This window comes from Lolium rigidum, chromosome 7 (assembly GCF_022539505.1).
Source record: "Lolium rigidum isolate FL_2022 chromosome 7, APGP_CSIRO_Lrig_0.1, whole genome shotgun sequence".
In the NCBI taxonomy this organism is placed as follows: domain Eukaryota; kingdom Viridiplantae; phylum Streptophyta; class Magnoliopsida; order Poales; family Poaceae; genus Lolium; species Lolium rigidum.
Genome location: NC_061514.1, coordinates 69,953,493 through 69,968,017, shown reverse-complemented (window position 1 = coordinate 69,968,017; position 14,525 = coordinate 69,953,493). Strand labels below are relative to the sequence as shown.

General features: G+C 43.5%; 1 protein-coding gene and 1 long non-coding RNA gene across 4 annotated transcripts; one reads left to right on the top strand and one right to left on the bottom strand.

Annotated features, from left to right (window-relative positions):
• Positions 1-2,918: 2,918 nt before the first annotated feature.
• On the top strand, positions 2,919-6,266 carry LOC124671504 (MDIS1-interacting receptor like kinase 2-like). Its single transcript, XM_047207872.1, has 2 exons — positions 2,919-5,790; positions 5,884-6,266. The coding sequence occupies exons 1-2, from the start codon at positions 2,919-2,921 to the stop codon at positions 6,264-6,266; spliced, it is 3,255 nt and encodes a 1,084-aa protein (XP_047063828.1).
• A 1,243-nt stretch (positions 6,267-7,509) lies between these two features.
• Positions 7,510-10,637, bottom strand: LOC124678982. 3 transcript variants are annotated; one of them, XR_006994736.1, is made up of 4 exons: positions 10,446-10,637; positions 8,704-10,114; positions 8,116-8,256; positions 7,510-7,997 (listed from the first exon to the last, which is right to left on the bottom strand). It is a non-coding gene; the product is annotated as an uncharacterized LOC124678982 (long non-coding RNA). The 3 variants fall into 3 exon arrangements; XR_006994737.1 differs by having other exon boundaries at positions 7,510-8,256; positions 8,704-9,093; positions 9,910-10,114; XR_006994735.1 differs by having other exon boundaries at positions 7,510-8,256.
• Positions 10,638-14,525: the final 3,888 nt, after the last annotated feature.

Genomic DNA, 14,525 nt, shown 5'->3' with positions numbered 1-14,525 from the left:
ATTAGAAATCCGCGTCCGGGGTATTGCTTACCATCCTAGGGCCCACACGTGTGCCAAATATGACCTCGTGTAAACTATGTCATGCCGAGGCCGTTTCCCACCTCATTTCCCCTAAAATCCATAGAACTTCGGATGTGATAGCCCTTTTCGTGAAGAGTTTTTCAAAATAATTGTCATATCCTAGTTTTGACAAACGGAAATAGCTACTATGAACTATGATATATAAAATGATGCCACGCGGCTTCGTGGGATTTTTTTGACTTTGTTCAAATTGCCATCTAGCCAAAACAGGGCCCGGGACATGCGGTATCGCCGTACCGAGCGTGCGGGTGCACCCATTCGCGAATAAACTAAACGGACAAAAAATAGCACATATAATGATGCATCGTAGAACTAAAAACATTTTTTCCGGAATTTCTGGAGTGACGGACAGTTGACCCCTAGTTCAAATCCGGTCAGTTTGCAGCGGATTCGGCAGGACACCGCCGGAAGTCGCCCTAAACCATAAACCCTAAACCCTAAACCCCTGGTCCCGGTTCATCGTGGAAACCCTTTGGTCCCGGTCCGTTTGGGGTCTTTTGTCCCGGTTCGTAATACCAACCGGGACTAGGGGGGGGGGGGTCTCTGGGAAAAAGTCTTTAGTCCCGGTTCATATTACCAACCGGGACTAAATGATTTTTGGGTTTTTTTGGCTCCCCACGCACCTCCACTCCCCCCCCCCCCGGTGGATCGCCTTTTTTAACACTGTAAAATAGAAAAGAAAATGATAGAAAATTCAAAAAATAAAATATTTTCAGATTCTTGTATGTTATGCAACCTACTATTAGGGAAAATTAACAAATTTGAATTTTCACCTTTTTTGCAAAAAAAGGTTTGAAAAATGGTAAAACCGCATTAACTTTTGCATACGACATCGAAAAAAAATGTATAATATATTAAAATCATCGTGGGAAAAAGTTACATCCGAATTCACCTAGGTTGACCCGGTTAGCCAATATTTAGATTCTCAAAATTCCAAATAAAAATATGAAAGCAGGAAGATTTTAGTTTTTGCCAGAAATTCAGGATTTATATTTTTAAATTTTATAAATTAATAATTTCATCATGCATAAATTAATAATTTCATCATGCATAAATTAATAATTTCATCATGCATAAACATAACCATAAAGTTAGCCAATTTTTTAGATTTTCAAAGTTTGGCAAAAAAATTAAAAATTTAATATTAAAAAACAATTATAATACAAATTAAAAAATTAATGTTTTTTAAAAAATAAAATTATAATCTATTTATCACAACATGTTATTACGTCATTAGTTTTGTTTATTAAAATAATTATTTGAAATTCGAATAATAAATAAGTGTGACGTCGACCAACATGTTAATAGGATTGATATGATACTATTATCAGAACATGCGCGTGAAGTACTTGGAAGCGGGATGGAAAAGGAATTTGGAAGTTAAGCGTGCTAGTGCTGGAGTAGTGGGAGGATGGGTGACCGAGCGGGAAGTTGGACCACGGGTAAATAATTTAACTAGAGATTATAAGCGTAGTTAGAGACTAAACTAGTTAAATAACTGAAATACTAGAAATTCTGAAAAAATAGAAAAGAAAAAGGAGCAAAAAATAATTCGGCAAATAACCTTTAGTCCCGGTTGGTGTTACAAACCGGGACTAAAGGTCATTTTCTCGACGCGCGTCAGCAGCCCATGTGGCGGGACTTTTAGTCCCGGTTTGTTTTACAACCGGGACTAAAGGGGAGGGCCTTTAGTCCCGGATGGTTGGTCCCGGTTCTAAAACCAAAACTAAAGGCCCTTATAAACCGGGATTATAGGCCCTTTTTCTACTAGTGCTCGGATGAATATTTTTGTTAAACCGATCTTGAATCGCCACCAAACCCGTGGTACGTTGAAAGTCGTGGTAAGGAAGAGTGCGGTCAGATGCGATTACGCAAGCAAACGCGGTTTGCAGATATATAATTGCGGAACGTCGCAGTGTAGTGCAGTCCAAGCCAGCATCGGTCGCTAGAATAATACTATGTATAAGCTGACCTTTGTATACATATCACATAAATACCACAAGAATAAACAGTCGGACCTACTGTGGTGTTCTGTTTATTATACATTGCGCAACTGCCAGTACATTAAGCCACGGCTGGTGTGTTTAAGGGCATAATGAAGTTACTAATTAAGCAATCGAACAGCTGGCTTAGTCCATTGAAGCATAAAAATACTCCACTTGTTCCTAAAATGAAATTTATTGGTGGTGGCTAAAAAAACATGGTATTATGAGACACAATTTGTAGGAAAGATTTCAACATCAACAATGTAAAATCGCTTAGAATCATCATAAAATATATTATCGTATTATATGCATTTGATGAGTGAATAGTAGCCGAGAATCAACCTATGGTTGGATGGTAAGAAGAGTAATGGCACATCCAGTTCAAACTTCATGTTTAACAGTTTAGTGTCTCATAAAAAGTAGGATTTTTTTTTCGGTGGGAGGGGTTGTTTCCGTTGACCGAGGTGACTGTGGTGACTTCGTCAATCTCAAAATCCGATAAATTAGTTTTATTTTAGACTCGAATGTGCTCATAAGGGTAGGTTTGTGTGCGTTTATAGAGATTTTGTACTGTCTTTGGAAAAAAAAAATAGTAGCTACCGATCCGACATGGTAGCACCGACTGGGTGTCTTCTCCTTAATCTATGCTGTTTTAAAACCAAGGTTTATGGAACAAATTACCTTTCAAGGAATTGAACAACCAAGCACAGGGAAACGACAAAACTTCTTGCGCTCCAGATCATATCTCTCCCAAGTCTTGCTTGCGAGGCCGTTTAATACCCAAAGGATCAGTACGTGTGGTCCATGTACTGATCCGAGTTCCCGGCTGCAGATTGTGCGGAGGGTTTAGAGATGAAGCACCGCCATGAGCCGGAGGAAGCAACAACGTCCCTGCCGACCCTGTGGCGCGCGCTTCCTCTCTTCCTGCTCCTGTCCCTGTCGTCCTCGCAGCTGCATGGCGTGAGTTCGGCGCCGGGAGAAGCGGAGGCCCTCGTGGGGTGGAAGGATAGCCTGACGCTCCCCTGGGTGGGCGCTCTCGCCTCCTGGGACCCCAAGGCCGCCGCTAACTCCACCGTTGCGGCGTGCGGGTGGGACGGCGTATCCTGCGACGCCACCGGCCGCGTCGTGGGCATCGACGTGGCAGGCGTCGGCCTCGCTGGCACGCTCGACGCCCTGGACCTCTCGTCGCTGCCCAGCCTCGGCGGCCTGAATCTCAGCTTCAACTCGTTGACAGGGTCCTTCCCGTCGAACGTATCCACGCCGCTTCTCCGCATCACATCCGTTGACTTGTCCAACAACAACATATCTGGCCCAATCCCGGCGGCTCTGCAGGCGTACATGCCGAACCTCGAGCACCTCAACATTTCTTCCAACCAGCTCACCGGCGATATACCTCCGTCCCTCGCAAACTTGACGAAACTTCAGAGCCTTGTTCTTGCCAAGAATCTTCTTTCCGGCGGCATACCACCTGAGCTCGGATCCATCTCCAGGTTACGGGTGCTCGAGCTGCACAGCAACCCGCTGGGTGGCGCGATCCCCGTCTCTCTCGGCAAGCTCCGGTCGCTGGAGCGCATCAATGTCAGCATCGCTCTGTTGGAGTCCACCATTCCGCCTGAGCTCAGCCGCTGCACCAATCTCACCGTTGTCGGCCTCGCCGTTAACAAGCTCTCTGGGAATCTGCCAGTATCTTGGGCCAGGCTGAGGAGAGTGCGGGAATTCAACGTCTCCAAGAACATGCTCACGGGGGAGATCTTGCCGGACTATTTCAGGGCGTGGACCCGCCTTTCGGTGTTTCAGGCCGACAACAACCGTTTCACCGGCGGAATCCCCGCGGAGGTCAGTATGGCTTCGAGGCTGGAATTCCTGTCTTTGGCGACCAACAACCTCTCGGGCTCCATCCCGGCGATCATTGGAAGCCTGACGAACCTCTGGCTGCTGGACCTCGCCGAGAACCAATTTTCGGGCATTATACCACGGACCATCGGCAACCTCACGAGATTAAACACTCTTCGGCTGTACGACAACCAGCTCAATGGCCGGCTGCCGGTGGAGTTCGGGAACATGACAGCGCTGGAGAGGCTTTCCATAAGCACCAACATGCTCGACGGCGAGTTTCCGGCCGAGCTCGCCCGGCTGCCAAATCTGCTTGGCCTCGTCGCCTTTGATAACCTGTTCTCCGGAGGCATCCCTCCAGATTTTGGCGGGAACGGCTTGCTCTCCATTGTCAGCATGGCAAACAACAACTTCTCCGGCGAGCTGCCCCCGGGGCTGTGCAAGAGCGCCCCCAGGCTTCGGTACCTTGGCCTGGACAGCAACCAGTTCACCGGCGCTGTGCCTGCTTGCTACCGCAACTTCACCAAACTGGTACGCATCAGGCTGGCACATAACCGGCTTGCCGGTGATGTGTCGGAGATCTTCGGATCTCATCCTAGCCTGTCCTACGTTGACTTGTCCGGGAATTCGTTCGATGGCGAGCTCCCAGAGCACTGGGCTCAGCTCAAGAGCCTCTCATACCTGCACTTGGATAGCAACAAGATCAGCGGAACAATTCCTCCCAGTTATGGTACCATGGCTGCAATGAAAGGTCTGAGCCTGGCATCCAATCGGCTTGCTGGCACGATCCCGCTCGAGCTCGGTAAATTACCATTGCTCGAACTGAACCTGAGTCACAACAAGTTATCAGGACCAATTACTCCAACATTGGCGAGTGTCACCACGATGGAAGTGCTGGACTTATCCGGGAATGAGCTCGACGGCGGTGTGCCAGTGGAGCTGACGAAATTGGAGCGCCTTATTTACCTGAACCTGAGCAGCAACGACCTGACAGGAGAGGTGCCGGCTCTGCTTGGCAAGATGAACTCACTGACCGACCTGGATCTTAGTGGCAACCCAGGCCTGTGCGGCGACATTGCTGGCCTAGACTCTTGTGGCTTGAATTCCACTAGCCTCGGAGTTGGCCCACGGCGATACAACACAAGACTAATCCTTGCTGTCGTTCTGTCTGTTGGTGCAGCAATGTTGGTCTGTACCTCTGTGGTTACTTGCTTACTGGTGGTCCGCAAGAAGAGGCGAACCGGCGAAGACACCACAGAGACAACAGCGAGCGGCAGCACAACGGCTCTGCAGGCATCCATATGGAGCAAGGAAGTGGAGTTCTCCTTCGGCGAAATCCTGGCCGCAACAGAGCACTTCAACGAGGCCTACTGCATCGGCAAGGGAAGCTTCGGGAGCGTGTATCGTGCGGAAGTCCTCGGCGGCCACGCCCTCGCCGTAAAAAAACTCGATGTGTCGGAAACAGGGGACGCTTGCTGGGGCATCAGCGAGAAGAGCTTCGACAACGAGGTGAGGGCCCTGACGCGTGTCCGGCACCGGAACATCGTCAAGCTCCACGGGTTCTGCGCCACGGGCGGGTTCATGTACCTGGTCTACGAGCACGTCCAAAGGGGCAGCCTCGGCAGAGTGCTGTACAGGGGCGGTGAACGCAGCGGACAGAGGTTCGACTGGCCGGCGCGGATGCGGGCGATCAGAGGCCTGGCACAAGCGCTGGCCTACCTTCACCATGACTGCTCGCCGCCCATGATCCACCGCGACGTCTCAGTCAACAACGTCCTGCTGGACGCTGAGTATGAGACGCGGCTGTCGGACTTTGGCACGGCGAGGTTCCTCGGCCCCGGGCGCTCCAACTGCACCACTGTAGCCGGCTCCTACGGCTACATGGCACCAGGTACCTTACGACGCACCATTGCAGTTTCCTACCCGGGAATTAGTCTGACATTGCTCGGCGCAAGCTCACATAGTCTGACATTTCTTGCCGCAGAGCTCGCCTACCTGAGAGTGACGACCAAATGTGACGTGTACAGTTTCGGCGTGATTGCCATGGAGATCCTGATGGGCAAGTTCCCAGGCGGGCTCATCAGCTCATTATACAGCATGGACGAGACGCAGGCCGACGTCGGCAAGTCATCAGCACTGCTGCTGCTCAGGGACTTGTTGGACCACAGGTTGGAGGTTCCCGATGAGCAGCTGGCCGCGCAGGTGGTGTTCGCCTTCGTTGTGGCCCTGTCCTGCGTCCGCACGAACCCAGACACCCGGCCAACCATGCGAATCGTAGCACAGGAGCTCTCCGCTCGCCGGAGATCGGCCTTGGACAGGCCGTTTGACACGATCATGATCGGCGATCTCATCAGCTCACGGGTATGACACGTGTTGTTTAGTACCATTTGTAATGTACAGGTTTGACATTTGGTGGTCCTTGTTCAATGGATAGGTTTGTACTGTGTGAACATTGGCTCTATGGTTGATTGTATACGAGGATTAGTCAGTTGCACAGTTTTCTTACTAAATGTGCAATTTGTTTCTGATAAACAAAAATGGTGTTGTTTTCCTACTTTTGCTTATTCTCAAGCATCTGAAAATGTCTGCCATCTTGCTAATTCTCAATTTGCCATCTTGGTCAATTCTTGTTGTTTTCCTACTTTTGCTAATTCTCAAGCATCTGAAAATGTCTGCCATCTTGGTCAATTTGTGAAGCTGAAGTTATATATAATCTTTGGCCTCTATGTTTTGCTATAGCTATACTACACACTCTTCTAGCCTTATATATTTGCCTTACTTGTTGTTGACCTTATCACACATAGGAACTAAAAAAAATTACGTAAAATTTACTTGACAGATATTAATGTGAAATTGTCTTAATTATAAAATATAATTTTCATATTGTATTGAAAATTTCTCAGAGAAACTTCATAATTCCAAGAATTTTGGGGTGAGGGGGAGCTCAGATAACTTGACAAATAGTACAAAGTTTCTACAAGGCGCTATATACATGAGATAGGTAATAGAATAACAAATATGACGTCATCTCTTACAAAATAATGTTGGTAAAAATAATAATGAATGAAACTTTTTATGACCAAGTAATAAGATTTTTATTAATGTTATTTATAGAGTAAATTAGAGATTGAATATATATCCATGTGTATATCTTGTTTTATAATTGTATAATAATTGCATATCCATAGAGTGCACAATTTGTGCTCAATAATTCCAGTGAACACCATATCAAAAATATTGACAATGATATTTCAAAGTTTCAAACACTTCCGTGGATACATGCACATGTTCTTTATAAATCAGCAGAGTTTTTCTGAATAATACGTTATATTTTCAGCTACACAAAATCATGGTTTTGATAAGGCGAAAAATAGCTCGATTTGTCTTCCAGCATTTGTCTTCCATATATGAAAAGATTTTTCGATGCAAATTTGGCCATTACATGTATAGTTTTCCAGATTTTTTGGAGACAAAAAAATAAAATTTTCGTTTTTATAAAACGATCTTACTGGATCTCGGGAGCTAAAAGGAATTTTCACATATCCATATCGAGCCTTGTTTAAGTCATTCTAGAGTTTATATGTGCTAAACAAAATGACAGGGCGTTCTAGAGTGTCTATTAGTATCTAAGAATCTATTTCATAAATATTTCTGTACATATTTAGAGTGAAACTCTCGCTGTATGGATTTCGCACCACTACTGCTGAGCTAGAAAGTACTAGTAAGATGCAAGAAACTCCATTAGAAATGAAGAAGTTTTCTAGATTAAGAAAAGTTACTGGTTAGCATTATGCTTGGGAAGCTCGAGCACGAGCAGCATATCCTGGTTTGTCAATTGTTTGCCGCACCAGCCTGCTACATCATTTCAAACTAGGAAGTACCCTTGCGATGCATACAATTAATTCTAAAAACATTGCTATAGTTACTCATCCTGCTCCACAACTTGTTATTAATTTAAATAACTGGGTGCTAATGCCGAAGAAATATGCATACATTGAAATGAACGGTAATAGATGAGAACCACTATACCTATATTGCTCTCGCTCCGCTCGCCCCTCAGCTCCACCGCCATTGTATAGACGCTCACTAACTATTGCGCTGCAGATGGTCTCAACATGCTGGTTATTAAGGTCCCCAACCGTAGTTTCAGGAACAGTATACAGAAGGTTCTAATTTTCATGGGGATGTGAAGGAAAAAAAGAAAGATATTTGTTACCTGGAGCATACTTAGATGCTTTAGCTCCTATATGTTGCTGATTCCTACGAAATCGCACTTAAGATTGCTCAGATCCAAAATGCAGCACCTCATGTCTTCGAGGAGAATCATTGTAGGCATAGTGTGGGAAACATTACTTTCCTGCATGCAGAGAATGATAAATATGATACTAACACTCATACTTATCAATTGAGTACTAAACCATAGATATATAGGCCTTAATAAGACACAGCATAACACTGTCATTTTAATCAATTTAAGCTTTTTTAGAAGCTTGTTCTTCTAATATATTCCACTTCAGTGTTCATTCACAACATCTCAATATCTGTAACATGAGCCTGAATTTAGACACTAGTTTTGCAAGGCTACCGAGGGAAAACATGAATGCACTCCATTTCAAAATATAGTATGTTTTTTTGTACAATTCATTATCTCCATGGCGCATAATTTGACACATGTTCTTAAAAGAATATATTTGACCGCAAACTTTAAAACCTCATGCAGGAAGCCAGATAGGGCTTAAAATTCATTGAGAATCGGAAGTGCAGAAACCCCATTCATATTCATGGTTCACCCTTTGTCTTCTACCTGTATGATGTGCTTCTAGTTGCAGGATTCAAGAAGCTGTGTGGTGTTCTTCAGTTCATGGATGTTCTTCGATACACAAGACTCTGTAGTTGCCATTGCTAGAAGCCTGTAACTCGCGGATGCACTCGCCCTCATGTCCCGGCGTGCGTCCGGAATGACCTAGCTGGCACCCGAGGAAACCTGCGTACCTGCGGGACACTGTAGAGCGCACCTGCGCTGCCGATCTTGTTGTTGGACATTATAGGTCCGTGATGGCTTGATCAAACAATATTATTTAACAGAGAATAAAGGCCTGTTTGTTGGTTCTGGAGCCATACTGATGTTTCTAGTTTATTGAGTACTTAACAAATCACAGTGGTATAACCACCAATGTTGAGCCTCATTCAGTATCTGTTATAATTAATTGAAATGTAGTTAGACAAGTCAATAAAAATTGCAAAATTTACCGTACAAAAGAGGATTTATAAAATCTACAAATGAAGCGGTTGTCAGAGTTGCCCCTCAGTCTCCACATCCATCCATCCACTCAGAGAAAAAGGACCAAGAAGGCAGAGTAGGATAACTGAGTCAACTATGAAAACAAGAACACACGAGATCATGAGATCTGATAATCTCCTTTTATTGCCATATACCCACTTTGATGCAAGACCAGACGAGAAGCATAGTCATAATTATCTTTCACATAAACCTTGAGAGTTAGCCGGATGCAACACATTGTACTACTCTGAACATTTCATTACTTTATTTCACAGTCAAATCTATGTCATCCTATCGAAGATAATTTGGTCTAAGTTGAACTTGAATTTACTCATTACTCCACATATGTTCACAGCATTCACAAAAAAATCAACAAATTTCCATATATCATGAGTTGATTAGCTACGAAATAAACAACTCCACTTGGCATTTGTTCTGATTCTGATCTAACCTACACGCCACAGTGGTCCAAATTTTGTATGAAAAAGCTTTCTGACAAATGCCAGCTATTGACCCATAGTGACATTTTTATATAAGTTCAATACAAGCTCCAAACTGACTGAAAGCAACCGAAATTTCAGCTAAGTTCAATAGTACAAGCTCTAAAGTGACTGGAAGCAACTGAAATTCACACTGCAGGATAAATTTTACTGCAAACTAGCCAATGAAAGATCTACCGTTATGATAAGAAAGCAAGTTCCTGAAATAAATATAGAGCGAATAAACTACCTTGAGCACATCCATGGGGCTGGCCAACCCCTCAGGCAGCAGCTTCGCCTGGAACTTCTGCACATCTATTCTGCTCAAGGTGATGATTGGAGGCACACTTCTGGCTACAGAAATGTTGTATGGAGCTCTAGCATGGAGAAGAGGTGCCGAACTGATGCTTCCAATATTGAGGTGATCATGCAATACAGTTTTGCGTGCCTCTAGCCTGGAGAAGAATTTCAATATTGGAAATTTCAGAGTAGAAAAATAGCATCATAAAGGAATAGGAAAAAGTAGTGGAAAAGAGGGAAACAGAGAAAGGAAGGGGAAATAATGCCTTCTTTCTCAATGCAATGCATCTGAGAACGTAAAAAGAAGAAAAATCTGAGTCATAGAAGAGTGAATCTTAATCACAGCTCATATATGTCTGATTCTTCTCACAAGGTAATCCAGACTACCACTATTCTGCCAGCTCATTATGACCTCTCTACACGCTTTCCTCAATGCACAAATTTTACTTAGTCAGATTCGACTAAAGAAGAGTGAAGTTTCAGTACTCTGATATATCTTAGTGATGCAAATCCATTGGTCTCCTCTTGATGTTGACTCGAGCTGGCCCCGCGGGCCGCCGTACGCACCGGAGGAACTAAGCTACGCCCCCACCGTCCGAGTCTGGAAACCCCGTCGTCCTCAGCCTCGCACGCCCCCGATTCAGATGCGTTTCCCACCGGCGGTTTGGGGAAGATGGATCTAACAGTGGGTCAACCGGCGCGAAGAAAATGACAAGGGGAAATGGCCTGAGGCCGGTGTGCTTATGTGGTTGCAGCCGTATGACTCGGCTCCTGTGTAAAAGGTATTCCCTCTATACCAAAATATAAGATTTTAGCCTACTCCGAACTAAAACGTCTTATAGTTTGAAACGGAGGAAGTACCTGAATTAATATTTTCCAAATAATGATTTAAACTTGTAACTTGAATAATTATTTAGTTTAGTCTCCTAAACTTATGTACAAAATATCAAAATCTTAATTAAAATGTCTTCTACATATTTATGCAAAATACATAAATGTTTAAAGAACATTTTTTTAAGTGTGTGCTCCTATAGTAGCACGAAAGAATGCCATAGAAATTAACATAAAATGTATCCAACAAAACATCATACTACTTTACCGCTGCCCTCATGAGCATCCTAGTATTTTCCTAAGAAAAATGTATAAAGGAAATAGTTTGAAAAGCCTAATGTTGGTTTAAATCTCCCTCTGATCTCAAATGCTCAAACTATTTCAAACTTTCAAACCAAAATATGTGCCACTTCTGCAATATGTCAAGAAGGCCATTGTTATTTTGAAAAGTTCAGAAAGATGAATCCTCAATTTCATTTCAAAACAGCAAATGAATTTGAAAAAACAAAATCGGAATAGAATTTAGTAAAAAAGGGGAAAAAAAGTTATCCACTGGTTTGTGATGTCAACTCAATTCCTCTTTCTTTCCTTCTCTTTGTGCATACACTAGCAGGCCGGCCCAGCCAGCAGCCCAAGCCCTCCCCACTTACCTCTCGGTCATCTTCAACCTTCGTTCACCAAGCAGTTGTGTCTCGAGCGCTTCGTCGCTCACCAACGCCAAGATGTGCGTCGCCGCCTCTTGTGCCTACAAATATCCTCGGCGCCACTGGAAACCCTAGCATCGCCCACTCCTTCTCTCCCTCGCTCTCTTGCGAGTTTCCCCAAAACCCTAACCCTAGCCATCGACCATCCCCTTGCCCCACCGTTCGTCGCATGCTCGAGCTCCACCGAGGTGACCTTGAGCTCCACCTATCCTCCACGAATGCTTTTTGGCCGAAGGAATTGATGATGTTCGCCCTCAATCGTCGTCGATGTCTGCGACTTTGATGGTTGTGAAATACGCTATTTTTCCTCACGTTTAAACCCTTTGCTAACTCAAGAAATTGACTAAACATATCTCTAAAAGTGTCATTAATGACTAATTATTGCAAAGATATGCAATAATCTCTCTCTTTGTATGGTGTGCAGGAAATCAGGTCTTAATGGCAAATGGACCTGCAATTACTGAAGAAAATGTCGTCACAAGTGCAATAAAGTCAACCAGAGGGTCAAAGTCGGTTCCAGAAAGAATAGCGCACATCAGTACGGGCAAGCCCTGCGCGTACCGTCCGTCTGTACTAGGCGCCGGAGCATTACCGAGGTCAAACCCTATAAGTTTTGTGAAGGGGGCTAGTCGAACAAGAGAGTCATTCATCGCCAAACAGAGCCGCCATCCACCAGATACAAATGCAACATACCAAAGGAGATCCACCACCATTGTTCATCCGTTTCCTCTCCAATCTCCTCCATATCCATAGCATCACCATTGTAATAGATATCTCCTTGAGAATTGGTGAACATTGTAAGAATATTTTGATTTCAATCCAAGTATTTGCAACAATGATTTCTATCTTTGATATTGTTACCATGCGTGAGTAGTCCTCGCAGCCAGCGGGTTCGGATGAATCCTCTCGGTGTTCATATGCATCTAATCTTATGATTTTGTGTAGAAATTGAATAGGAGCTTTGCAATCTTGTATCCTTGTCTCTTTGCCTCGATTCAGGAACCTGCAGGTACCCATGTCTCTCGGATCGATAAAGGGAAGAGGTGGGATGAGTGGAGAACGGCATGCTATCGCAAAACCTCAGTGACAGAAAGGGGAAAGAATGGTACACGTTTAGTCATCTTACCTGGTTTTGATTAAAAAAGATTTCACCTCTACCCTAATATTTCCAAACATCAAGGATCTATGGGTTTGGGTTGTTTTTCTATAAGTACTATGTACTCGGTAGCTTAACTCATAGTTTCCAAAGTTTACATCAATTGATTTGAATCATTGTTCCTTCCATTCAGACAAATTTATCATTATGTTGAATCCTTTCCGTCGAATCTGTTTCTCATGGATTTTGTCTTTCCCTTCAGGATGGTTGTTCGTGGTCGTGGTCGTGGCCGCTGATGACGTTGGGACTTCAGAGTAGAGTATTATAGTCAGTGAAAATTTTTCCCCACATGGGTGACTTGAGGGTTTATATCGAACTCTCGGAGAATTTGCTCAGAGTTGTCTCTTTTCCTCTTCTTCTAGCAATCATGCAAAGTAAAGTATTGACTTGTGTCCCCAACTCCACCGTGTGGTTGTCAAGCATAAGGTTTAGTATTAGTAATATAGATAAAAAGATGTATTAAAATGAAAGTAAAGTAATTAAGCAATGTAAACTAAGTAAAAGCAGTAAAGAGATAGTTGTTTTTGGGTTTTGTGTGTGATTAAGTAAACAAAGTATTTTTTGTATTTTCGGATTAAAATAGTGCTGCAAGTAGAGAGTAAGATAATGCAATGGAAAGGTGTTTCTTATGATTAAAATTGGACCGGGGTTCATGGGTTCACTTGTCTACTCTCTTTTTAAGTTGTAGTGGATAATAGCAATTCATCAATGAGATAATATTGGTGAAACTTTAATATATGTTGGATAAGCATTTATATGGGCATCACGTCCTAACATAGAGATGATGCAACACATCTCTCTTACACTCCACAAGAAAGGGAAAACTCAAAGCAATCTTGTATTTAAGAATTAACATAGCATAGCAATAAGTACTTTGACATGATGTTTAAATATCAAATATGTTACCTTGAGCAAACAAGATTATCACTTTTGTCACATGATAAACATAGCACATGCATTCACTTTATCCCTAGTGAGGCAGCAAAGGAAAAGGTAAAAACTTAATAGATCATGAATTTATTGTCACTATTCAATCACTAAAACCATGCTACTCCATCTAATACACACATCTCCCCACACTCCTTGCATACAAGTTGGATCAGAACAAGCACTTAAGAATGGGGTACATAATATGCATCTATCAATACATATTACACATAATAGATTTCAATCTCATATCACAATATCATAGAATAAAGATCCACCACATATGAATTACATATATGACCATAATCATGTTGGGCACCTCATATGCTACTAAGATCTATGAAGAACAAGATAGAAATAGATCAAGCTACTTCTACAAACCCATACTCTAGAGGTGTACTACTTCCCCTTCATCATGGTGTTGATGTGGAAGATGTTGGAGAAGGTGGAGATACCTCCGGTCGCGGCTCCGGCGGAGTTCCCTGATAACGCGTGAAGCACACGTCCGTTGGGAACCCCAAGAGGAAGATGTGATGTGTACAACAGCAAGTTTTCCCTCAGTAAGAAACCAAGGTTATCGAACCAGTAGGAGATGAAGGCCACTTGAAGGTTGTTGGTGGAGGAGTGTAGTGCGGCGCAACACCAGGGATTCCGGCGCCAACGTGGAACCTGCACAACACAATTAAAATACTTTGCCCCAACTTAACAGTGAGGTTGTCAATCTCACCGGCTTGCTGTAAACAAAGGATTACACGTATGGTGTGGAGAATGATGTTTGTTTGCAAAGAACAGAGAACAATGATTGCAGTAGATGTAAAAGAATGGACCGGGGTCCACAGTTCACTAGTGGTGTCTCCCCAATAAGATAAATAGCATGTTGGGTGAACAAATTACAATTGGGCAATTGACAAATAGAGAGGGCATAACAATGCACATACATATCATGAT